The sequence below is a fragment of the Cryptotermes secundus genome, unplaced genomic scaffold (genome assembly GCF_002891405.2).
Source record: "Cryptotermes secundus unplaced genomic scaffold, Csec_1.0 scaffold19, whole genome shotgun sequence".
Classification (NCBI taxonomy): Eukaryota; Metazoa; Arthropoda; class Insecta; order Blattodea; family Kalotermitidae; genus Cryptotermes; species Cryptotermes secundus.
The window spans coordinates 263,594-291,570 of NW_019729897.1; the positions used below are offsets into that span (position 1 = coordinate 263,594).

Genomic DNA, 27,977 nt, shown 5'->3' on the forward strand with positions numbered 1-27,977 from the left:
TCTGTGAATGTTGTGAGTTACAACCAAGGATTCTGATTAACTGATGTGGGAAAACAGTACTTGGACGAATGGTGCATCCACTATCACTATAAACTGTTTATAGGATTTACAGCAACCAGAAAAAGATAAATTATATCTGCAAGAAAAGAATGTATAGGGGAATAATGAATAGAGAGGTTTCACTATAATTGTAAATGCTTATCACATTTGAAATTAATAATACGCCTGCCAATGATGGATGGGCGTAAATGCTTTACTGGTAAATTGTTGACAAAATACCAAAGACTTTGTTACATATGAATAGCTCACAACTGTCTTTTAAACGACTATCCCTTTAGTGCTGTGTGTGTGTGGAAATGTTAAGTTTCCCTTAGTATTGGTTGCCCTTCATTGAAGATGCCAATTAAGGCTGAAACAACTTGGGCTGTAAGACTATGTAACCATTAAAATAAACAGATACACTTGTTGGCAATTTTATACTTCCCCTAACTTCATGGTTAAAAAAACACTGTTAAAGTTGAGCCTTTGATTACAAATTTTTCATCAATTTTACAATCATGGCCAGTATTAGAAGCTAATTTTTATTTGAAAAACAATTATATTTTCAGTCTTGTAGGATTTAAATTTTTAATCTAAAAAAAAAATAAAAATATTGTTGAATGTGAGATTTTCACAGTGGCAACTATGAAAAGTACCATCTTCTGGGATGTAATCCCATGCAGTCTAGCAAAAGTTCACCTCCACAAAAATATCACACACTAATGCAATTCCCTTTGGTGACACTGTAATGTTTTAACTGTAACTGAATACACCTGTGGGAACTGCCCACATTCTAAGCAATTAGTATTATTATTATTATGAAAACATTGGTCTCACTACACAAATATGCAAAGTGTAACAATATTTCATGACCATAACTTATATTTTTTGTTTCTGATTTGTACCTTTCATATTAACAACATAATTATTTCTTTCAGAAGGCAATTAGTCTTCATTGTGATTGTACTATGGAAATCTGAGAAACCTTTCCAGGTCTGGTCCATTTCTGCCCAACGGATCCTGAGGGAACATGAGTATATCTCCTACCCAGGTGAACATTAGCAACCTGCACAATCACAGACAGAAAAGTGAAAATTCTGGCTCATAATAAAACAGCATTAAGATCTGCATATCAACATTAATTCAAAACACTATATTTGTATCAGAAGTTCCACTGAAAAATGCTCGAGTTTCAATCTCTCAAAAATCAGCAAGAGTCATGGCTCAGAAAAGTGTTCCTAAAACAAGCTATAATAATGGTTGATAAAGTATTTAAATTATTTAATGTGGACTGTTATAACTGAACAGATTGTGTGTGTGTGTGTGTGTATCTTAGATATGAATGGAAAGAAAATACAAATCCTTCGTATTTGATCTTTCAACAGAAAAACTATTTAAAAGAGCTCTTTGGCACTACATTTCAGGAAGCTTTCACTTAAAATATTCATTGGTTTATTTTCTTTGGCAGTAGAATGTTTCAGACTGGTGAAAATTGGCAGTGGACTGGGAAACATTTATTTAGACCTATTTAGAACTTATTTCGTCAAGCTTCTCTCCTGGGTCTCCTCATCCAGGTATTCAGAAGATTGGCGTAAATTTCCTATTTCGATCAATATTTTTTGACAGACAAATTAATTAAACTTATAAGAGACTGAAATATGACTCAGACTAATACAAATTCCTTAACCCTTCAAAGACCAAAAATATCATAACATATAAAACCTCGGCTTTTACATCACAGAATATTCATTATATATCTATCATGAAGTTAATTCAGCTAATAACATTCAAGAAGTGCCATTGTTTATTCTAATAACCCACTGAAACTAACAAGTACTCCCTGTGGGTGAAAGCTGGAGTTCATTAATGTTAAAATGGGTCGCTTCTATGATTATCATTATCTGTTAAAGGGTTAATACACAACAATTTAGTAATGACCAAATCTCTGACAAACTATATGTTACAATGAAATGAGATTTGGACCGTAACACATATCAGATTTTAAAACTTCTCACTACTGAAGTTGTCATATATGGAACAAATAAGACGTAAAAATATGATTAGAAAGAAAATCTATATTTATTATAGCCTTTTCCTAATAAAATTGGAAAGATCAAACATTAGAGTTAATTAAAGTACTGCATAGAGAAAAATCTGAATAGTGAAACACGTTATAGAAGTTTTCCATGTGACCATAAAATTACAGTTGACGCAATTTATAGTTTACTCATCTGGATCAAAGTTAAAAAATTTGCTTTAATAATAATAATAATAATAACAACAACAACAACAACAACAACAACAATACTAATACTAATAATACTAATAATAAAGGTTTCTTTAAGGATGTATGGATTTGAACACTAAATTGAGGGAAATCTTAGATGAAGGAAACTTTAATACTGACACCTGGAATCACTGAAACTGAATGTTAGATTAAGGAAAATCTTAACTGGGGTACACTATAAATGGGGGGTTCATTGCACATGATAGCCTAAAAGAGTTGCGGGACAGGAGCCATATCCCTAATTGATTAGCACTGAGAAGCCCTTGAATAGTCCTCTTACACATATCTTTTTAACTGCATTATTTTGTAACATATCCAAGAAGGATTCTGCAGTATTAATGTAATTTCAAGGGCACCGGCAACCATGAAAATGAAACCTTTACAAGATGATGATTCGGGAGCCTGGCAAACTTTGTGGGTATATTAATAAAGTAATTTTGAATAAAAAGAGAGTCCTCTTAACATGGTTCTAATGTTGAAAATTTAAGTAATCATGGAAGTTTTAAAACAAAATTAAAACATATCAGCAATAAGTATTCTTAATTAGAAAATTTCACATTAACTTCAATGTAAAATGAAAATAAGAGCGTTATTTAACGGTGAAACATGTTACAAAACTGATCGAAGGGTCTGCCTGTAACTTCATTCCAAGACTGGGTATAATGTATTGAAGTAGTTGGCAACATGTAAAGTGTTCGATTTTTAAATAATGCTTGCTTTAGTTTCATACTTAAGTTATGGCAAAATTTTTTATTAATGTCATTATTTCTGACACATGTATCCCACTTCCACGATGTCATGACTTGAACTTTCCAAACTGGATCCATGTTAATACGAATCATTTACTCAACATCTTGATTAATTAACCCACAAAACTTGAACCATCCTGTATATACAAATTAAATTAAATATTAAATGAGAATGTCGAAGTGCATCTTCCATATTTAGAATGTGGATAACTTAGTACAAAAATCCACAATGTGGGACAATTACTGTACTTTCCCAACCTCGTTTCAATAGTCTCTCTCCAAGCAGGATTTTCTCGTAGAAGATCTCGATAATTATCTGTTGAAACAATTACACCACCGCATTCAGCAGCATACTGCACAATATACCTACAACAAGCATATACACAATATGTTCCATAACTTGGGTCAAGTTCCCTCCTCATATTTACAATTAAGGAGAAATTAGTAATAGTTCCTAACACATTTCATTTGCACATGTCCATACAGAAAAATATGCACTGTAATTTTAGGAACAAATTTGTTGTTAATGGTGGTTACTTACATTTAATGACTCTTTTAAGTTGCTGGACTCACATCACTTTCATGACTTTCAGAATATGTCTCCTTACCATGATGGTCTCAGTGTCCCCCTTCCTCCCCGAAGAACTTGAATTTCATCCCAGTTTTGTATCTGTGTATATACACAGTGTGCCCAGGTTCTGTTAGGACTGTGTTCATTAAAAATACAAGACATGAATTATTTTCAAAATTTCACTCTTTTTATTCAAAATAGTCTCTTTTTGAATCAATACATAGCTGGAATCGATTGAAAAGTTTTCAAAAACAATCACTGTACTCCTTTTGTGGAATCGCATTTAAAGCTGTGGTAGATTCCCTTTGGATGTCCTGGATGGTGTCGTGACGGTCTCCTTTCATCGCCAACTTAACTTTTGGGAACAACCAGAAATCTGCTGGAGCCAAATCTGGCGAATACAGAGGATGATCAAGGACTGTGATCCCTTTTCTGGCCAAAAAATTGTGCACGATCTTCGATTTGTGGGGTGGGCCATTGTTGTGGAGGAGTGACCAGGAACCTTGCTCTTGATATTCAGGTCGAATTCAAAGAATTCTCGCCCACAAATGATTGAGGACTCTGAGATAATAATCAGAATTCACTGTTTGACCTTCTGGCAGAAATTCCTTGTCAACGATTCCTTTGGAATAAAAGAAAACAGCAGTGTCTTTACTTGACTCTTTTGCATGCACACTTTCTTTGGTTTTGGCTTCTTTGGGCTCAACCATGCTGCATGCACTCTGCCGCTTTGTGAGAGGCTCATTTTGAAAATACCATGTCTCGTCACAAGTAACAATCGATTTTGTAAATTTTGTATCACTTTGGGCCGACCATAACACGTCTTTGCAGTGTTCCACTCTGGCATATTTTTCATCGCCTGACAGCGCACAGACCTTCCATTTGCCCAAACCTTCAGTCAGAATTTGATGCACAGTGCTTTTGTATTCCCAAAAGTTCCTCTATGAGTCTTGCAGAAACACATCTGTCTGATGCAAGGATTTCAGTCACTTTTTTTCACATTTTCTTCAACGCGACTTGTTCTCAGCTTTGATGCCTGTGGACCGTCTTTAATGTCCTCCCTGCCATCACAAAATACAGCATGCCATCGAAAAATTTTCGAGCGACTCAAACAATCACTACTGTACACACTTTTCATCATTTCATATGCTTCTCTGCCTGTTGTGCCTAACTTCAAACAAAATTTGATGTTGGCTCTGTCTTCAACCGCCACTTTCCGACGAGTGTCAGAACAGTACTGTTACGTTCAGGGTCAGAACACATGATGCAGCGACGCTTGCGCTTTGAAATTATAGGCAGCCACAGCCGAAACTTCAAGAATCGTAATGCCACAACTTGTCAACAGATGACAATGCAGGGTAAAATTTAAAAAAAAAATGAGTCCTAACAGATCCTGGACACACCGTATACATCATTTTCTTTTAACCACTAAATGGCTTCTGTTGGACTTCACTACTACTTTTTCTTCTCCCTTTAATGCAGCCTTTAATGATGTCACAAGCGAAGTGACAAGTAACAGACGACAAAGTTTTCAGATCTGTCCCTGCACCCCTCAGAAATGTGGAGGCAGACCTGTGATATAAATACCAGATCCTTGGAAGACAGGCATATATGACAAAATTCATATATGAAGGGTGCTATCTTCTTGGATATAACACTGTTTAGCCCACTAAAGTCAGATGACATTTGAGAGGAAGCACAGGTCCGCTTTCAGCCTTCTTCATGCTGGCCTTTTGCTTGGTTTATTCTTCAACCGTGAAGATGGTGACTGCATGTCCATTGGCTTTCAACGGACTAGACAGCATTATATTCCAGAAGACGTTAATCCTCATACGCACCACTGTGATAACCTCCAATTCAAGTACCGTCAATTCAAAATCCACATAATTGTGTTAATTATATAATATAAATAAACATGTTCATACATGCTAGTAATAGCTTATTCATAATTTATGCTGTGTTTTGCATGACAATAGGGTACCAGTTATCAGAAAATATACCGTTTTAGTTGCAACAGTTAAACTATGTAACGGTTAGTAGTTCTGTAGAAAAATAGAAAATATAAATAAAATAAATAACAAGTGAAGAGTTCAAACAGCAGCAGCAATAGTAACACCAATAGGAGAACTTTTCTCAGAAAGCATTCTACTTCTGAGACAAGACAAGCAGATAGCATTATTTCCCATGACACATCATTTTCATAAACCTTCATGTAAAATCACACAACCTAACAATAATTTGTAAAAACATACGTATGAATTATGAAATGAACACAGCAGTCCCATTTGTTTGTCAAAACATGTAAGAGTATGTACAATTTGTCAATGAATGTTACATTTAAATAAAAAATATAAAAGGAATCTTTTACCATGGGTTTACTAGTTGTCAGGACATGCATCCCCTCTCCATCTCTAAGCATTCTGGCAAATTTTGCACAGTTTTGGATACAAAAAATATACATGTACAGTGTAAAGAGTTACAATCTTACAACTCACCTGTCATCATAAGGTATTACTAGCCGGTCTCCAACCTTCCGACTTGGTGTGAATGAAACAAGACCTTGTTTCTCTAGACGGTCTAGTATGTGAGTATCTAGGCTGTGGCGGCAACTTTTACGGAACTGAGGAACAAAAGCTACTACTCTGTGATTTCGTTTCAGGAAGTAGTCTATGCAGATCTCCAATCCTCTGCATGAGAAGTTTCTACCATTGGTGTGTCTACAGAACAAAATATTGATAAAGCTTCTCAGTGGCAAACATTCTCAAAGATTAGTAACAAAACTACAGCAGTGGTTATGAAAAGTTCTACCTTTTGGGATATAACAACATATAGCCTGATCAACATCATTTTGACTTTTACGAGTATGGCATTATATGCCCCCCAAAAGGAATTCTTCATTAGTAACACTGTACCATTACTTTTCCCTCTCACAGGAAACAAAAATAAAAGGAGTTAAAATCTGTTGCTACTTTAGAATTCAGATGAGATGACAGGTGGCTGCCAGTTGTGTGCTAACAATTATCACACTCTAATGATAAACCAATGTCCGCCTATCTTCAATACTCACAACTCTCACAGTTTTACACAATTTTGTGTTTGTGAATATAAATTGTTGGTTTCATTCTAGTGGTTTTACTGTGCTCTTAAAAATGGAATGAAAAGGACCCCGTCAGGTTTTGCGCACACAAGTGAAAGTCTGCTGTTTCAAGTGTGATGTACAGAATGATAGGCTTTAGTACAGTGCTGCCAAGTCATAAGAACATCTTGTTCATGCAAGTGGTGGTGGATCAAGTTCAATTGGAAGCTCTCAGAACACTAATTTTCAGTACAATAGACCATCATTAACATATTGTCATGTTTGAAACCCAAAATACAACTAAGGGGGATAAAAGATTGTGAAATAAAATTTTAAATTTAACTGAAGTGTATTAGATTGTATTTTATGAAAAATAAGTATTGCCTAGCACTCGCCAACTCACAGCACCAGCAACTACCTTTCTCCTTCTTTTAACAAATGAAAATTATGAGCTTCAGCGAAGCAAGACTCTTCATGTAAAATCTGTGGTTTCAGAATGAGAAATCAATTTAAATGAAAAGAAGGGAAGTCATAATTAGTGAATAAAGTGGATAATAATGTACCAGTACAAATAACAGTCATGAAGTTTACTTCCACATTTGTTAAAATGGTTATAAACTGTTGTTGCTCAAAGACATATGAATCAGTATTTAAATATAAACACTGTGGGATCCAGGCCTAACACAATCTAGAAGGCTCAAGGTTTTCATTAAGGAATTAGAACAAAAGATAATTTCACCCAGATGACTCTTGTCATCATGTCAAACACTGCTTTATATGAACAACAAAATGTATTTTAAATTAATTAATCATCTCAATTTATTCAATGACCGGTCAGTGTAAAACATCATTCAATGTGATTAAAATGGTACTACAGGCCTACAGGCAATCACATGTATGAAGGAATCTATGACCGGCAGATTTCCTTAGAAATGTCAGTCACTCTAGTGACAGGCTATGGGCTACACAACCAAGAACTGGTTCCCAACTTATACAATGATTTCTCTCCTTGCCACCATATTCCAACTAACTATGGGTCCACCCAGCCACTCCAACAAGCACTGGGGTTCTTTCCCTGGGGACAAAGTGACTATAGGGAGCATTAAGATGTCCCTCCATCTATGACTGAGAAAGAGATGACTTTACTCTCTAACTGTATCATATTAAGGCTGCACAATTATTTCAAAAGTTACACTGACTTCCAACACAAATGTCATACTTTCTTTTTTATTACAAGTGAAAGGAAATATTTATGAATGTGCTAATAGGGACATGTTGAAAGCGTTGCAGATACAGAACTACATTGTGGGTGATTTTGCTAGGGACTACCTGCTCAAGACCTTATAAAATGTAATTATTGAACTTTATAAAAGCTACTTTCATTTATATGTGGACAACAGGAAATCATTCCACTTTACACAAATTACTCTTGTTTGCATGCTGGCAACAGAAAATCATGCACTGGAAATGTACCTCAATGAAAATCCAACAACCTTACCCCATTGCAACGTTGCTGCCATCAATAACAATTGGCCGTAGACCCACTCTTGCAGGATTAGGATTTGGGTTATATAAGTTGTTGCCATACACACTTGAAGATGGTACAATTGCCAGGTCCACTTGGTTATTAACTGGCTGTAGACCCATTCTTGCAGCATTAGGATTTGGGTATTGAAAGTTGCCGATATGTGCACTGGTCACATACATTTGGTTATATTCCACTGTACGTGAAGCTGCAACAACTGCAGAATTCAAGGTATTCCTAACACTGGAATTTATGGCTGGAGCAAAGATTGAACTTGCAGATGTAGCAGTAGCAAATGGCATAAAACTCTGTTGTGTAAAGCAGCTTGTAACCAAAGACATGTCTTGTGGTCTACTGCCTGTAGTGTGCGGCACACTACCAAGAAGAGATACGTAGTCTTTAAATGCTGATTTCTTATGTACCTTAGGTTTAATTTTCTTTTGCTTGGTTTTATCTTTACGATTCATACATTTTTGTACTCTATGCACAGGAGATTTTGAGACGTCCGACTGGCTCAAGGGTGTGCATAAGTTTATTATCACAGGATCTGAAGTAGGAACACACTTTTTAGAAGGTAATGTGTCAAGAATAACAATGTCACTGGCACTGCTACAATCCAATTGAGGCTTTGGATCACTGTCAAGAATTATGACTTCATCATCACTTCCTAAACTGATGACAGAACATGCATCATCTTCCTGCCCTGAACATTTATCCTTATGTACAGTAACTGTTGGTGTCTTAGCTGTCATTGCCTTCACATTTTGAGACAGCATTTTCACTGACCTACTACAGCGTCTTCGCTTTATACTTGGAATTTTTAAGATACATTTATCACTTTCGTTAGCCATTCCAATGCTGTCACATTCTTTATCAAGAATACTGTTAACCACTGAACATACATTCTTTTTGTTCTCTGTTTTGTCTTTTCTTATATTTGTCACATCTACAATAAGGGGCCTGTTATCTTGCATGAGGCATCCAATATTGCTACTGCTAGATGGAGACATTTCAGAAGAGCATAATGATGAAAGGTTGGTGCATACATTAGCTGAGCTTTCTTCACTGCTTCTTCCTGAACAACTGGATCTAGTACTCGAAGTTTGGTGAAAGTAAGTCAAAACTTCATTTTTTTTGACAGTACTGCTAGATCTAGCAGGCAAATTTGTCAATGCATCAGCTGAAGATGAAATATGACCACAATGTTTCATAACTGAAATCTTTGACCCTGTACTATTACAGGGAACTGCTGTCTGTCTCAGATGGAAGTCACCAGAATCTTCATTTACTGATGAACTAGGAATGGTTTCATTGCCAACAGGATTGATAACTTCACATGCTTCCTTTCTTTTCTGTCCAATCTTGAAAACTTTTGCACTTCTCTTATCACTGTCACATTCTAACAACTCACTTTGTTTTGACACTTGTTTTCCAGAACGCAGCTTCATAGCAAGTCTGTTCCTAGCCTTCTTCTTTTTCTTTTAAAGGTTTACAAAACTTTGCACCAGAGCCTGTTAAATTAGGAACAAGAAACACAATTATAACAACAAAGTGATTGATATATGTCAGCTATGGCAAATTATAACTCGCAGATCAGTTACATTTACATTATAGTATATAAGCAGTGTAACATTCATGCAAATTCTTCTTGGAGACATACACACACAACTAATTCTCTGGTAGCAGGACCAAAAGGTTCATCCCTACAACATAAAGTTCATGGCTCTCTGAATTAAAATCTCAGGCAAGTTCTAAGTTCTGCCACTGTGGACACAGCATGCACTGAATTGGCCACTAGATCAACTTTAAAAAGACCAATGTATTAGCTAAATCCGCAGGCTACAAGGACCACGTGTGAACGAGGTAACAAAAATAAAATTACAACCAAACACCATCAACAGAAAGGAAAGAAACTTAGCAGAGCATGGAATCCCCGCACCAGATTATTAGGACATTCCAATGCACACAGACCAGAAAAAAAACATGAGAAATGCAGGAAGATCATGCTAAAAAGAAAATAAAAGAAATGACAAGGACACCAGGTTTAGGCGACACTGTGACATGTTAGAGTCATTTGGGTGACTGCACAATGTGACTCCACCCTCCTGCTGTATAATATACCAATAGGATGAGGCACTAATTTGACATACTGGTATATATGTTAGCAATGTACAATCATTCGTCATACTGACCCTGATCACGGAGATCTCTGAAACGTTCAATACTTAACACTGACATCATTAATCACACACAAAGATTTCAGCATTTCTATTCACCATGAAAGATTCAGATCTTACCCACCATTGTTGGAGCAGTCAGAAGGATACACATATGATGGAGCTTAGAAACAGAAAAATAGGTTGTGACAATGGTACATTTAGGAAACCACCAAACCCCGAGTGAGCCATTCACTGGAACCTTACAAGACTTTTTTTTTTTTTTGCTTGTACAATGCAGTGATATTAGGCTTATTGGAATTCCTGATATTTTGGTAGAAATGCACTGTTAAGTGACGAAAACTGTCAAAGGAACAGTTGCAATGTACTTTAGTGTGATATTTAAGCACCATCTGGGGTAAGAAAACAATAATAATTATTGTTAACTGGGAACCACCTCAGGCTTCCAAACTGGATAATGAAGTAAATGACTTTTAGGTTACTCAAAATACATAAGATATGGTGACAGTAAAATGAACTGTAAAGGATGCCAAAGTAGTTTACCTGAATGCATTATACCAACATTTTCTAGGAACGACTGAGCAAAACCATAAAAAAAAAACCNTTCAACGTAAGTATAACATAAAATGCTGAATAAGTCGTTTCACAGTAACTCCTTTCGTGTTAACTCTCACGAGACTGTAGAACTGTCCATCCCTCCGTGCTGGCTAACCACTGGCTTCTGTCTACAAAGTCAGAGTCACATTGTGACTGATGGTCGGTCAGTCAGTCAGTCAGTCAGTCAGTCAGTCAGTCAGTCAGTCAGTCAGTCAATCTTGGTGTTGAGCCCAATCTGGGGCTCCCAAAGTCAAAGTCAAATTGCGACTGACGGTCGGTCAGTCAGTCAGTAAGTCTTAGGGTCTTCTTTTGGGGGCGCCCTCTCTAATGAGAGGATGGGTCTGTCTTTTGTATATGCTGCTGACCCTTGGCAGCACGGTCCTTCTCGGGTCTGAGTCCCTTGGTACTTGCGACAATATTTTACTGTCTCAGATTTGAGCCTTCCCTTTCCGTCGCCTCCTACGACTCGCAGGGTCACGGTGGAGGTATCTGACCCCGCCTCCACACGGGGTTTGCTTCGTCTGGGGCTCCAAGTCCAAGTCACACTGCAACTGACGGTCGGTCAGTCAGTAAGTCTAGGTGTCGAGCCCCAAAGTATTGATTAGTGTTTGACATTTATGGCCTCGTTTCTGTGGGGGCGCCCTCTCTAATGAGAGGATGGGTCTGTCTTTTGTATATGCTGCTGACCCTTGGCAGCACGGTCCTTCTCGGGTCTGAGTCCCTTGGTACTTGCGACAATATTTTACTGTCTCAGACTTGAGACTTCCCTTTTCGTCACCTCCTATGACTCGTACGGTCACGGTGGAGGTGCAAGTCCAAGTCGCATTGCGACTGACAGTCCATCAGTCTGTCTGTCTTGGTGTCGAGCTCCAGATTTTTTTTCTTATATGAAAGTTACTGTCCTCTCCATTTGGGGCACCCTCTCTGACAAGAGGTCGGGTCTGTCATTTGCCAGTCATAGTCTGTGTTAGTAAGTCCATTGTCACTATTTACATAAATTTACAAATTTAATCTTAATTCCTATTTCTATGTACAATATACACAAGGCCTCTGTCAATCCAGGCTCAGTACAGCAGATTTTGCCCTATTTCTACCAGTATTTGCTACCATGGCAGTCTAGTCACTTGAATGGTAGAATGCCTGACGGCCGACAAGTTTAAGCCTCTTATACTTTGTGTCAGGCTTCGCCTTGTCCAATGTTACAAACATTCTCATTTTCATGGTTTTGTATGACTTCTTCTTGTTTCCTGCATAATTCTGTTATATAGTCATATACGTACGGAATTTTAAATGCCATGTGCAAATCACGGACCGGTGTGCGCCTTGGAAAATTGCCACTCAATGTATCTTCTTATACAACCTGGAGTCGGACCTATAGAAAACGTGTCACTGTACATATTGTTGCAGGCTTTGAATAGCGCTGGCTGTTTACTCAGCTGCTGCTAGGCAGCGAATGGTTTCTAGCTTGTGATTGGCTAGAACATGTCACATAATGTTGTTGACCTTACATAGCAATGACTGTTTACTCACTGTTGCTAAGCAATTGTACCCGAGCTCTCACTGTAGCTTTTCCAGGGTAATGTCATTACTGCCCAGTAAATAGCACACGACAACTAGTAGAGCNTAACCTGGAGTCGGACCTATAGAAAACATGTCACTGTACATATTGTTGCAGGCTTTGAATAGCGCCGGCTGTTTACTCAGCTGCTGCTAGGCAGCAAATGGTTTCTAGCTTGTGATTGGCTAGAACATGTCACATAATGTTGTTGACCTTACATAGCAATGACTGTTTACTCACTGTTGCTAAGCAATTGTACCCGAGCTCTCACTGAAGCTTTTCCAGGGTAATGTCATTACTGCCCAGTAAATAGCACACGACAACTAGTAGAGCAAACGCATATGCAGTCATGGATCATAAGTAATGGAATTAAAGGGGTAAGAAGTCTCAATTCCCAACAGCTGTATTCAAAGAAGTGGCAATTACTCAAATCACGTTTGATCACATGGAAACCTGACAAAATGCATCATACTGTAACAACCCCACATACATAGGCACTACAATGTAAGTGTACTGAAATGTATAACAATATATTTCATGACAAGACTGCAGGGCTGCATTCTGAATTAAAAAACCTAAAGGTTTGTGACAATGCTGTGTTACAATAAACATTATTATTATTATTATTATTATTATTATTGACACTGTCCAACATCCTGAGTTTCTCAGACACAACATTTTGGACGTGGAGCCTGTTTCGATTGTCAGGTGGAACAGAGAAAAGATTCCTTCTCAGATGGACCCATTAGAAAAAGTTAAGCTTTGACCACTGAATGCAATTCTTGATTTGTTAAAACTCTGCATGCAGAATACTAGAAAGGTAGAATGCATCTCATCTACTCTAATTCTTAAGACTTAATTACCAGTATATACTTTTTGCTTTATACACGTTATACCTAACAGTCTCTTCTAGTTGCATAATAACAGCAGCAGCATCTTTTCCTTTCAAAAGCACGATATTAATTCAAACTGTAGTGTGGCGAGTTCCTGGTTCACTGTTCAAAGCCTGAAATTCATCTACGTATTCAAAACACAGGTCCTACCACAAAGACTGCATCTACATTACAAAGATAACAATTAATCATGTTTACAGAAATAATCACTGTTTAATCTAAGAACCATATAAAACAACAGATACACTGTGTGGGAAAAATGCAAAGTTCTTTTAATGTTAAAGAAGGGGTACATTCAGTAACCAGTACGCTATAAAGGTTTATGCCAGTTCCAAACATCATTGGTGGCACAGCACAGTGATGGCCAGGTCAACTATGTGTCACTAAAGGTCACAGTTGAGTGGTGAGCACCCCTTTCAAATTCCACACTTTCTACAGATTCTTGGTTCCAAAGTACATTAGCCTCTGAGTTTTCATGGTTTGCTTCAGTATATCCCAGCAAGTGATAGGAATAACCAAGACAACTTCCTTTCAAATCCTTTATAATCCATCATTCACAGTCATCTTCTATGTGACTGTTCATAACGTGTGCAATTGTGAAAGAGCGACAAAATAAATTTAGAAACAAAGCAAGATGTATCTGGAATACAACAATTCCCAAAAAACAATATAGCCTAAATTTAGGTCTAGATTTTCTGACTTTCCAAGGAAGGAGGTGACAGGTTTGGGATTCACTGCATAAAAATGATTACAATGAATTTACGGTTCGGTCAGTGAAAGAATTATAATTCACATTATCATTTGTGTGCCTCTGTCCTTAGTAAGCATTTATTCCTCTATGACTGCAAAAATACTGCATTAGAAGTTCTGTAACAAAAATGAGATATTTATACAAAGAACACTGATTACAAGGTGGCATCTCTGAACCATTGTGCAGATCCAATCCCTCACTTCCAGAGCAAACTCTTGCTATCTGAGAAATTTAATCAAATTTAAATACTGAGGAACTTGACACAAGTTAAAATCTTAAGGCTAAGATCCCATGTACTACAACAGTGGTTCTCAACCTTTGTGAGAGTGCAGTCTGGTAAATTCTTCTTTTTTTTTATAAGATAAGGGCCCAGCAGTTGAGAAACACTGTACTACGCCAATATCTTGCAACTCACCCTTTCTCTAACCCTTCCTTCGAGCATGAAAAATCCAGCAAAACAACAATCAAACACTGATGAGGGAGATAGGGAAACACGAAAGAAAGGAATGAATATTAGGAAGACAGACAGAAAAATGAAAGATGGAAAAGACAGATCTTTCTTTCTAAAAGTAACCTGAATGATTACAGTCAGCTCCCACTTCTGCAATGCATGCTCCTGGGAACTTACTTACTTACTCATGGAGCTGAGCCCTTCTGGAGGAGCCGCCAATTCTGCAGGTACTCAATAATTTACCAGCATTTTATGGAACTCGAAGGTTCATTACCATGTTCACAAGAGCCCTCCACTGGTCCCTATCCTGAGTCAGATAATCCACACCATCCCATCCTATCTCTCTAAGATCCATTCTAATATTGTCCACCCACTTACGCCTTGGTCTTCCCAGTGGTCTCTTTCCTTCTGGCTTTCCCACCAATATCCTAATACGCATTCGTGCTACATGACCTGCCCACCTCATCCTCCTTGACTTGATCATTCTAATTATACTTGGAGAAGAGTACAAGTTATGAAGCTCCTCATTATGCAGTTTTCTCCAACCTCCTGTCAATCCTCCTACGAAACCACATCAAAAACTTTTCCATATGCACAACATAATGGTGGTAAGAGATTAAAAGACAGTCCCTTTTTGTCAAATGTCTAAAAATATGGTGAATTTTCAAAGTTGCTGACCTCCACTGTGTTTCAATGCTGAAAGACCACTTGGGACAGTTTCTGAAAGGGACTGTGCATATGTCCACGTGTGCACTCCCACTAACTTTTGAATTAACTGGTAAAATAAAAAAAAAAACAAAACGAGAAAAACAATGAGAAGGTCATGACAACAGAGATCTCCCAAAATTTTTGAATGAACTGGTAAAATAAAATAAAAAAAACGAGAAGGTTGTGACACCAGAGATCTCCCCAAACATACACGTACTCAGACAAGGAGATCCAGCTCCACTAATCATTGGCCTCAGGACTGCATTACAACTGCTAGAGATCAACTGGATGTTACAAGTTTCAAAGTTTCAATGGCAGTGAATTTTTAGAATGTCTAGAGTTGTGACATCTGTTCCAGCATGAGAACTCATGTGGAGTATGGAATTGGAGCCCAAAAAACAAAGTACCCTTCAAAATGGTTGTTTTGCCACCCATCATTCTCAATGTCAGAGACTTGGCTCCATTTCCTTACTCCCTCCTGTGGGCCTAAATAACAACCTGCCCATATAACCAAACCAATTACTCACCTGGGCTACATGATTAACTCCATGGAGCTGAGTCTTTCTGAGAAGTCACCAGTCAGATATCTAGTTTATGGTACCAGAAGGTACCTTGTTCACAAGAGCCCACCACTGGTTCTCAACCAGATGTACCCAGTCTACACATCACACCACACCCCATTTCTCTAAGACATATTTTCATATTATTCTTCTGCCTACACCTATGTCCTCCTAATGGTCTCTTTCCTTCTGACTTTCCCAATGAAACCTTACATACATTGTTCAATGAGAGACTACACACACCATCAGACTACAATTTGTTCCTGACCACACAAAATTTTAGCACACACTAAGGGCGAACCTCCAAATCTATGCCTCAAAATATGGTAACTGTATGCATGACACAGACGAACAGATTTCAGAAACAATGCAGGTTGATAATGGTTAAAGGAACTGCACTTACATAACCTACTACTTTTTTGCATTATAAAAATAATGGAATTATATACCTACCTGGTAAGAGACAAGTGGTATTCTTCTATTATGCATAGATCAATATCACATTTGCTCATCCTAAAGTCACTTATTATCATAAAATTAGAATACAACCACTAATTATCCTAACCTCTAGTAGCTGTCTGAGACAGCTTTTTACTTTTTTTTTTCAGAATTCAGCACACTGTCTTATACTGAAATGCAATCTTCCTTTCTCTAACTACATCATGAGGTTGAAACATGTAGCGATCGACTTTCAAACTTTCAAAGTTTTAGTAAATCTTATAGAACATAGCGCTGCAGGTGAGACTGCAAAAAACTAATCATCACTAAGTGAAAAGTGCAACAGGATACTACAATATAATATTATGAGAAGCAGAAACTGTCGACATTAAAAAGAAAGTGAGTATCTCATCATTAATCATGTGATGACCACATTGATCGAAACATGCAGTGATGGACTTTTAAACTTTCAAAGTGAAAAACTTTTAATAAATAGTATACATCATAGTGTTGCACATGGACTACAAAAGATTAATTGACACTAATTTCTACTTCCAAGTGGATGGAAACTTCCTCTTCACAAAACCACCCACTAAGGATCTATTCATGGCAAATTTCAATTCCGTTCCATCTAACACCGTGAGGATAACATTTACTCAAATTTAGAAAAAAATTAAAAATATCGCAACCACAGATTTCAACATTTTATTATTCAGGCTATTCGACATAGCCTAACAAATACTCGGCCTGATAATTACAAAGAATTGTGTTACAAAGAATGTTCAAATCACTTCCATACTTGCTGTAGTTACAAAAAACGAAATTTATAATAAACTTTTCATCACTGCTTGTTGTTTGTGCACATTTAACAACCTCTCAGAGTGTGGAAAATATAATCTGTACTGCATTTTGGAATGAACCACTATATTACACTTTAAACAAACAAACAAAATCCGAAATGATCACAGTCTGCTAGTCAGTAATGACTGATTTGGCATGGAATGAGCCAAATAGACAACTGTGAGAACACTACGCACAAACACTACAATTACATATATTAAAGAAAACAAGTGAATGCAAAATATGGCCGATAAAATGAAACTTTTATGACTGTATATGTTAAAGGCAGGGTTATTCAAGCTGCTGTAACTTTCATGCTACTGTATTTAGAAACATCCCTCTCTAGCCCCTAAAAAGAAAGAGAAACGAGAGGTTTATTTCAATTTGGGGACCTTAACACACTGAAAATGTTCAGATAAACCAACATATCAGATCAAAAACAATCTATGCCAAATTAACTCTCCCTTCTCCTGTGAAACCTGGTGAATGACAGAAAAGACAAATGTAAAATACAGTTGCTTCTAATGAATTCATAAGATAAACTAAACATACACCTTATGATAGCAAATGAGAATAATATATTTTGGATGAACTACAGGCCAAAACAATATTAGCCAAAATTTGGACTACAGAACATGATTAAATCACCTTGTTAATGCTGTACAGAGACACACTCTCCCAAGTTAAAAATCAGATGATGAACAAATCATCTGGAACATTAACCAAGGATGACCATGATGGGGTTACAAAACAGAGGCCACAATGAGTTATCAAATGACTCACCTCCTTGGCAGTTTGATGGCTAAAATAACTATGAACTGCCATGAACAATGACCACAGTTAACTTTACGTTTCCCATAGTACTATAACATAAAAGCAGTTTCAACTTCCATTATAAGACTACTAGTACTTAAAACAATGGCCAAAACAAAATGTCATCAATGCACATACAAAGCCAATATTAGAGCAAATGTGATATACATTAGTGGTTCTCAAATTTACATACCATTTGTAATAACATTTCTTTTGCTAAACATTTTTAAATAAATGAATTAAATTTAAAATAACAGAAATATTAAATCAGCCATGATATAGCTCAGGAACTTAAGAGGCTAGCTTCTCACTTTGCAGCCTCAGGTTCAATCCTTAGTAACATTAGGTGATATTTGTTATGGGAAGTGTTAATTTGTTCAGTTGGTAGCAGTGTTCATCTTATGATAGTTTAGGTTGGCTGTATGTGCAGCCTCCATGTTTTTCTGTATGTTTAAAAGACACTGACATTTGTTCTTCCGCCCACTATGTAGTGATTCGTTCTACTGGAGTCCAGTTTGCTCTAGCAAAGTTTGCTACTGCACGTGTTATATTGTAACTATAATGTAAGTAAGTAAAAGGCAGAAGCCTAACAGTACAATGACGTGTATTGAGTGTNTTTACAGAAATAATCACTGTTTAATCTAAGAACCATATAAAACAACAGATACACTGTGTGGGAAAAATGCAAAGTTCTTTTAATGTTAAAGAAGGGGTACATTCAGTAACCAGTACGCTATAAAGGTTTATGCCAGTTCCAAACATCATTGGTGGCACAGCACAGTGATGGCCAGGTCAACTATGTGTCACTAAAGGTCACAGTTGAGTGGTGAGCACCCCTTTCAAATTCCACACTTTCTACAGATTCTTGGTTCCAAAGTACATTAGCCTCTGAGTTTTCATGGTTTGCTTCAGTATATCCCAGCAAGTGATAGGAATAACCAAGACAACTTCCTTTCAAATCCTTTATAATCCATCATTCACAGTCATCTTCTATGTGACTGTTCATAACGTGTGCAATTGTGAAAGAGCGACAAAATAAATTTAGAAACAAAGCAAGATGTATCTGGAATACAACAATTCCCAAAAAACAATATAGCCTAAATTTAGGTCTAGATTTTCTGACTTTCCAAGGAAGGAGGTGACAGGTTTGGGATTCACTGCATAAAAATGATTACAATGAATTTACGGTTCGGTCAGTGAAAGAATTATAATTCACATTATCATTTGTGTGCCTCTGTCCTTAGTAAGCATTTATTCCTCTATGACTGCAAAAATACTGCATTAGAAGTTCTGTAACAAAAATGAGATATTTATACAAAGAACACTGATTACAAGGTGGCATCTCTGAACCATTGTGCAGATCCAATCCCTCACTTCCAGAGCAAACTCTTGCTATCTGAGAAATTTAATCAAATTTAAATACTGAGGAACTTGACACAAGTTAAAATCTTAAGGCTAAGATCCCATGTACTACAACAGTGGTTCTCAACCTTTGTGAGAGTGCAGTCTGGTAAATTCTTCTTTTTTTTTATAAGATAAGGGCCCAGCAGTTGAGAAACACTGTACTACGCCAATATCTTGCAACTCACCCTTTCTCTAACCCTTCCTTCGAGCATGAAAAATCCAGCAAAACAACAATCAAACACTGATGAGGGAGATAGGGAAACAGGAAAGAAAGGAATGAATATTAGGAAGACAGACAGAAAAATGAAAGATGGAAAAGACAGATCTTTCTTTCTAAAAGTAACCTGAATGATTACAGTCAGCTCCCACTTCTGCAATGCATGCTCCTGGGAACTTACTTACTTACTCATGGAGCTGAGCCCTTCTGGAGGAGCCGCCAATTCTGCAGGTACTCAATAATTTACCAGCATTTTATGGAACTCGAAGGTTCATTACCATGTTCACAAGAGCCCTCCACTGGTCCCTATCCTGAGTCAGATAATCCACACCATCCCATCCTATCTCTCTAAGATCCATTCTAATATTGTCCACCCACTTACGCCTTGGTCTTCCCAGTGGTCTCTTTCCTTCTGGCTTTCCCACCAATATCCTAATACGCATTCGTGCTACATGACCTGCCCACCTCATCCTCCTTGACTTGATCATTCTAATTATACTTGGAGAAGAGTACAAGTTATGAAGCTCCTCATTATGCAGTTTTCTCCAACCTCCTGTCAATCCTCCTACGAAACCACATCAAAAACTTTTCCATATGCACAACATAATGGTGGTAAGAGATTAAAAGACAGTCCCTTTTTGTCAAATGTCTAAAAATATGGTGAATTTTCAAAGTTGCTGACCTCCACTGTGTTTCAATGCTGAAAGACCACTTGGGACAGTTTCTGAAAGGGACTGTGCATATGTCCAAGTGTGCACTCCCACTAACTTTTGAATTAACTGGTAAAATAAAAAAAAACAAAACAAGAAAAACAATGAGAAGGTCATGACAACAGAGATCTCCCAAAATTTTTGAATGAACTGGTAAAATAAAATAAAAAAAACGAGAAGGTTGTGACACCAGAGATCTCCCCAAACATACACGTACTCAGACAAGGAGATCCAGCTCCACTAATCATTGGCCTCAGGACTGCATTACAACTGCTAGAGATCAACTGGATGTTACAAGTTTCAAAGTTTCAATGGCAGTGAATTTTTAGAATGTCTAGAGTTGTGACATCTGTTCCAGCATGAGAACTCATGTGGAGTATGGAATTGGAGCCCAAAAAACAAAGTACCCTTCAAAATGGTTGTTTTGCCACCCATCATTCTCAATGTCAGAGACTTGGCTCCATTTCCTTACTCCCTCCTGTGGGCCTAAATAACAACCTGCCCATATAACCAAACCAATTACTCACCTGGGCTACATGATTAACTCCATGGAGCTGAGTCTTTCTGAGAAGTCACCAGTCAGATATCTAGTTTATGGTACCAGAAGGTACCTTGTTCACAAGAGCCCACCACTGGTTCTCAACCAGATGTACCCAGTCTACACATCACACCACACCCCATTTCTCTAAGACATATTTTAATATTATTCTTCCGCCTACACCTATGTCCTCCTAATGGTCTCTTTCCTTCTGACTTTCCCACTAAAACCTTACATACATTGTTCAATGAGAGACTACACACACCATCAGACTAGAATTTGTTCCTGACCACACAAAATTTTAGCACACACTAAGGGCGAACCTCCAAATCTATGCCTCAAAATATGGTAACTGTATGCATGACACAGACGAACAGATTTCAGAAACAATGCAGGTTGATAATGGTTAAAGGAACTGCACTTACATAACCTACTACTTTTTTGCATTATAAAAATAATGGAATTATATACCTACCTGGTAAGAGACAAGTGGTATTCTTCTATTATGCATAGATCAATATCACATTTGCTCATCCTAAAGTCACTTATTATCATAAAATTAGAATACAACCACTAATTATCCTAACCTCTAGTAGCTGTCTGAGACAGCTTTTTACTTTTTTTTTTTTCAGAATTCAGCACACTGTCTTATACTGAAATGCAATCTTCCTTTCTCTAACTACATCATCAGGTTGAAACATGTAGCGATCGACTTTCAAACTTTCAAAGTTTTAGTAAATCTTATAGAACATAGCGCTGCAGGTGAGACTGCAAAAAACTAATCATCACTAAGTGAAAAGTGCAACAGGATACTACAATATAATATTATGAGAAGCAGAAACTGTCGACATTAAAAAGAAAGTGAGTATCTCATCATTAATCATGTGATGACCACATTGATCGAAACATGCAGTGATGGACTTTTAAACTTTCAAAGTGAAAAACTTTTAATAAACAGTATACATCATAGTGTTGCACATGGACTACAAAAGATTAATTGACACTAATTTCTACTTCCAAGTGGATGGAAACTTCCTCTTCACAAAACCACCCACTAAGGATCTATTCATGGCAAATTTCAATTCCGTTCCATCTAACACCTTGGGGATAACATTTACTCAAATTTAGAAAAAATTAAAAATATCGCAACCACAGATTTCAACATTTTATTATTCAGGCTATTCGACATAGCCTAACAAATACTCGGCCTGATAATTACAAAGAATTGTGTTACAAAGAATGTTCAAATCACTTCCATACTTGCTGTAGTTACAAAAAACGAAATTTATAATAAACTTTTCATCACTGCTTGTTGTTTGTGCACATTTAACAACCTCTCAGAGTGTGGAAAATATAATCTGTACTGCATTTTGGAATGAACCACTATATTACACTTTAAACAAACAAACAAAATCCGAAATGATCACAGTCTGCTAGTCAGTAATGACTGATTTGGCATGGAATGAGCCAAATAGACAACTGTGAGAACACTACGCACAAACACTACAATTACATATATTAAAGAAAACAAGTGAATGCAAAATATGGCCGATAAAATGAAACTTTTATGACTGTATATGTTAAAGGCAGGGTTATTCAAGCTGCTGTAACTTTCATGCTACTGTATTTAGAAACATCCCTCTCTAGCCCCTAAAAAGAAAGAGAAACGAGAGGTTTATTTCAATTTGGGGACCTTAACACACTGAAAATGTTCAGATAAACCAACATATCAGATCAAAAACAATCTATGCCAAATTAACTCTCCCTTCTCCTGTGAAACCTGGTGAATGACAGAAAAGACAAATGTAAAATACAGTTGCTTCTAATGAATTCATAAGATAAACTAAACATACACCTTATGATAGCAAATGAGAATAATATATTTTGGATGAACTACAGGCCAAAACAATATTAGCCAAAATTTGGACTACAGAACATGATTAAATCACCTTGTTAATGCTGTACAGAGACACACTCTCCCAAGTTAAAAATCAGATGATGAACAAATCATCTGGAACATTAACCAAGGATGACCATGATGGGGTTACAAAACAGAGGCCACAATGAGTTATCAAATGACTCACCTCCTTGGCAGTTTGATGGCTAAAATAACTATGAACTGCCATGAACAATGACCACAGTTAACTTTACGTTTCCCATAGTACTATAACATAAAAGCAGTTTCAACTTCCATTATAAGACTACTAGTACTTAAAACAATGGCCAAAACAAAATGTCATCAATGCACATACAAAGCCAATATTAGAGCAAATGTGATATACATTAGTGGTTCTCAAATTTACATACCATTTGTAATAACATTTCTTTTGCTAAACATTTTTAAATAAATGAATTAAATTTAAAATAACAGAAATATTAAATCAGCCATGATATAGCTCAGGAACTTAAGAGGCTAGCTTCTCACTTTGCAGCCTCAGGTTCAATCCTTAGTAACATTAGGTGATATTCATGGGCAACGAAGTGGCATTGAAGTACGTTTTTCTCTGTGTTTCTTTGACTTTCCCCTGATAAATCATCACTCCACCACTGCCCATACTCAACTATCACACCCCATGAAGGGTGCCATAGCTCTGACCAGGCAGGTGCCTAAAATGTTAACTACATGTAACAGAACTCAACAGTACTTCTTCTTTCAAAGACAAACTTAGTTTCTAAGAAGAAACATTGTGACAATAATAAATACGAATTATATTTATAAACATAAGTCAAAGCATTCACAATTCATTACAACTGACACAAGAGTAAAGAGTTCTATCTTCTGGAATATAATGCCTTGTAATACATTGAACATCAGCTGATATTTCTGAGGAACATGTCGCCACCAACTTCAGTGATGAAGAGTAGGTCACACAAGACACCAGCATGAAGCAGTCAGTAAGCACAGCTCTGCATGCTAAATGATAACTTAAAAGTACATCATTTCTCAACAAAGTTCCCTTTGCTTTTTGACATCTTTGGCCAGCAATGCACAGCTTATATTTTTCGCTGCAAAAAAAAGAAGCTTTTGTTCAGGTAGTAAGCATCATCTCTTTCAACTCATGGTTTCTGGCAAAATGATGACCTCTTACAGAATCTCAGAGGGTCGCAAACAGATGAAATATGATGAAGCAAGGTCAGGGCTGTATAGTGGAAGTTTTAGGACCTCAAGGCATAGCTGCTCAAGCATTTTTAATAGTATGGGCACTATCATGAAACAGAGCACTTTTTGACAGCTGTCCTTGGCAATTTGCCAGCTTTGTATTATGACACAACACTTAACTGTAACATGCACTGTTTCTCACAGCATCCTTTTAATGACAATGTTCAAGGAATGGTCCCTGTGAATCCAAGAATAGCACGAGCATACTTTTTTCAATGTTGATTGAGACCTGAACTTCTTTTGGACACTGGGTGTTTCCACTGTATACTGTACCACTTTCTTTCCAGATTGTGGTGGACCCAAGTTTTGTCACCAGGAACAATGAGACTCATAAAGGTGCACCTTCCTCATGATACTGTTTCAAAAGGTTATTACAGATGCCTAAACGGTTATACCAATGCTGTGCAAGTAATTCTGGAAACTATTTTGCACAAACTTTATGGAAGAAGTATGTGGTGGATGGTTTAATAGGCAAAATCTTTGATTAAGCTGCAGTTTGTTTGCCTCTTCAATGATAATCACCTTCCTGTTATCAAGAATTAGAACATGGATTTGTTCAATATTCCTTTCAACAGTTGATGTGGATGGCACTCTTAATCATTCTTCATCGGTGGCACTAGGGTGGCCAATTTTGAACATGCCAATCCATTCTTACATACTCTGCTGCTGTAAAGCACTGTCACCATACTAAGTTGATAGTCTTTGATGAATTTCTCCACTGCTTATGTCTTCAACCCATGAAAATGAAATTACTGAATGTTGCTCTTCTTTGGCGCCTATGGTAATTTGAACACCCATGTTGAAGGCACTACTGAAAGACAACTTAATAGTGCAAGTCAAGTAAGCCACTACAACAATAGGGAGATCCCATGCTTCTAGCTCCTTGTAGTACATTCAGCAGTGCGGCCAACAGCAGAAACGGATGTGAACATTTTGTGAATACTTTCTGACTTACTCCCATATATATAGTGTGAAAATTAAGTCTCTGAACTGAGGGTGTAAAAAACCATACAAAAAAGATAAAAAATATTAATACCATCACTAAATACAGTCCCTGCCCACATCTGCACAACATTTACATCGCTCATACAATGAAACGAATGCCCGAGAAAACACTTCTTCCTGTATTGCCTTCAGTTCTCTTGGACTGATGAAACAGCCTCAAATCCTGTCACTTTCATCATAATTTTTAATTTAGGAAATAAAAAAAGTCTTCTGGCATTAAATCGTGGGAGTAGGGTGGATGGGATAACATGGGGATCCCTTGTTTCACCAGAAACTCAGAAACAATGCCCGAAGAATGTGCCTGTGCATTGTTGTGCAGAAGATACCAGGACCCACTTTCCTGAATCTCAGGGCTATGTGCTGAACTCAAGAGATCAACATCTTAATCACTTCCTTATAAAATTTACCATTTACAGTCTGTTTCTCCTGCACAAATTCATGATGAATGATGCCTTTAGCATAAAAAAAATTCAGTCAACATTGTTTTCACCCGTGATTTTTGCATTCTCACTTTCAGAGCTTCTTTGAACATTTTCTGCCATTCAAACACACTTGTTCTGGATAAACATTCTTCAATGTACACACTTTTCAACAATTCAAATGTTTCTGTTGCTGTTTCCTTTAATTTTACACAAAACTTAACTGCTGCTCTGTTCCATTCTGAAATCTTCAACACGACGAAAAAGCTAACTTCACCAATACAACTGTAATCCCCATATGTATCAACCAAATAAGTTGAAACTTACACACCATATAAATAAACATTCTAACTAGTCCCATTTATCCCTGATAGATGGTATTAATAGTATTACCATAATAGCGTCAGTTTGGATACTTTACTGTCACACTGTGTACATGAGAATATCAGTTCTTCAGTGGGTCTGTAAAACAAAGTTATGTTTGTTTATAAGAGTGCATTATGTTAAGGATATCACCAACAAAAAATAACACAGAGCTCTTTCCACACAAGTACAGTTCTTTTGTGTTCTTTTACTTCATAGCACACTAATATGTGCTTTTAAGATGGTAAGAATTAAAAGATAAAATATGATGAAAATAAACTGATGCTATAAGAAAGGTTATAAAATGGTACAATTCTGAGAACCACATGTACAGGGAAATAGAATAATACCACAGCACTTGAATTCATATGGGTCTAGCAAGATGAACACCAAATAAACATTATTGTTTCCCAACCTCCCTATACTGGAACTGCATAGATGGGAAGCAACAAGGTACTACTGGTGATATCTTTCAGACATCACATGAACTATACTAACAAAACGCGGACAACTATAAAAATAATTAAATTCTCTCAGTATCAGGCAACTGACAATTTTCTGTAAAATTTATACATTTAGGGTTTAATAACAATTTCTATGCTTGTTCATAGAAAGTTTTGGCACATACAGCAATAAGACACTCTATCACCACAGATGTCTTAATTTAACACAAATCGTGACAGCTTAGCCAGTAACATGATGGGCTGCATTCTCAACTGAAAGGATTCAAATGCTGATAAAACTGTTTAAAATTCCCCATCACATAAAGAATGGCTCTGGGACTAGAGGCTCTTTGTTCAGGAATAATCACTCACTTTGAACCTGCTACTTAAGTTAAGAATGTGCATTTTAAGCTTATGTCGCCCATTAACTTTCATGGTGTGGCACATGAGGACATCCTTACCACCCAGTCCAGAAGGACTGAAACATCTGAAGCAGAATTATCTATTAAGACAGCTAGTAAGGAAACCAAAATTTAATGAGAGAATAAAGGATCATTACACACTGCTAAACTTTAGGAAGGGTCCACGATTCTTTCAAATTTACCGAAACCTGCCACAACAAAGAAAATTAACCTGTTTCAAATCGCCTAACCTATCACGAAATTTTGACTATATGTAGAAATATGACTGCAACTTCACTAGTACGATTATAAAAATCTGTGTGGACCCAAACCATCATACAGACGACACAATGAATTCTTGCATTACTCACCAACGCCAACACTGTACAAGCTACAAAGGCAATTTTCAAGCCCTTATCTGTTCCTTCCAAGGTATCAGGGGTTATTTCGGCTTACTTTGCTGCGTATATTTTCTATCTCCTCTGAAGTGCATAAGTTCTGGTAAGGATGCACTCTATTAAGTTAGACTTCCATCTTATAGGCACATGTTGATTAGCATTATCACTTTAAAAATGTCAAGTTTGAAAACTGGATTAACTCAAAACATTATTGTAAACCTTTAACTCCTTTTCGTAATTCAATTATAATTACAAACTAAGAACTATATCCTACAATGCTACTTCAATAAAGAAACCATTAACACTCTTCAATGTAATGTGATATAAAACCACATCCACAACATAGTTCAAAAGCAGGTTTTATATATCGCCAGCTACCATCGCTAACTGCGCCGTACTGCTGTCATAGTTCTTACTTGTTTAAACGTTCTAAAACTAAATGCCAAATTTCTATTCCATTTCTGAAATCTCTGAAGCTTATGAAGCTCTGATATGCTAGCAATTTCGGTATAGACGTCTTCACGCAATAATATCAAACATAAACGCAATCGCACGTAATATTACCCTTACAACACAAAAACCAAATTGTATATGACCAACTGCAACCAACATTACCAACACCCGTCGACACACGGGACACGGGTACAGCCGCTACGGCCGCTACAGTGGCTACCACAGCGGCTACAGCTACGACCGGCTAGGACCGTACAAATATTGCATTCTCTTAGATCAAAGGTCAAAATTAATTCTGTTTTTGGTCTTGTAGTTTAATGGCATTCAGCATACGAGAGCTGTGAGATGTTGAGTATAAATTATTTTATAAGTTGAGTAATTTTGGTGTTTATCAAAATTATTAGGAGCTGCATAAGAAATTCCCGAGAGATCG

The 27,977-nt window shown here is 37.0% G+C and overlaps 1 protein-coding gene across 9 annotated transcripts; it reads right to left on the minus strand.

The window, feature by feature from the left end:
- Positions 1 to 232: 232 nt before the first annotated feature.
- LOC111865664 (NEDD4-binding protein 1) lies at positions 233 to 27,720 on the minus strand. Of its 9 annotated transcripts, XM_023853855.2 has the most exons (5): positions 27,065 to 27,719; positions 8,221 to 9,758; positions 6,142 to 6,363; positions 3,334 to 3,441; positions 233 to 1,105 (listed from the first exon to the last, which is right to left on the minus strand). In XM_023853855.2, exons 2-5 carry the CDS (start codon positions 9,693 to 9,695, stop codon positions 1,006 to 1,008), a joined length of 1,905 nt encoding a protein of 634 aa, XP_023709623.1. In that variant the 5' UTR covers positions 9,696 to 9,758; positions 27,065 to 27,719; the 3' UTR covers positions 233 to 1,005. The 9 variants fall into 9 exon arrangements, with proteins under 9 accessions (XP_023709623.1, XP_033607807.1, XP_033607802.1 ...); XM_033751916.1 differs by lacking the exon at positions 3,334 to 3,441 and having other exon boundaries at positions 27,065 to 27,720; XM_033751911.1 differs by lacking the exon at positions 233 to 1,105 and having other exon boundaries at positions 2,095 to 3,441; positions 27,470 to 27,720.
- Between the last annotated feature and the right edge of the window lie 257 nt (positions 27,721 to 27,977).

Coding starts and splice junctions, on each gene's coding strand:
- LOC111865664 (XM_033751911.1), bottom strand. CDS start 9,695: ATGAAGCTGCGTTCTGGAAAACAAGTGTCAAAACAAAGTGAGTTGTTA. Junction 6,364..8,220: donor GGCAGCAACGTTGCAATGGG/GTAAGGTTGTTG, acceptor TTTGTTCTGTAG/ACACACCAATGGTAGAAACT. Junction 3,442..6,141: donor GTAATACCTTATGATGACAG/GTGAGTTGTAAG, acceptor TGCTTGTTGTAG/GTATATTGTGCAGTATGCTG.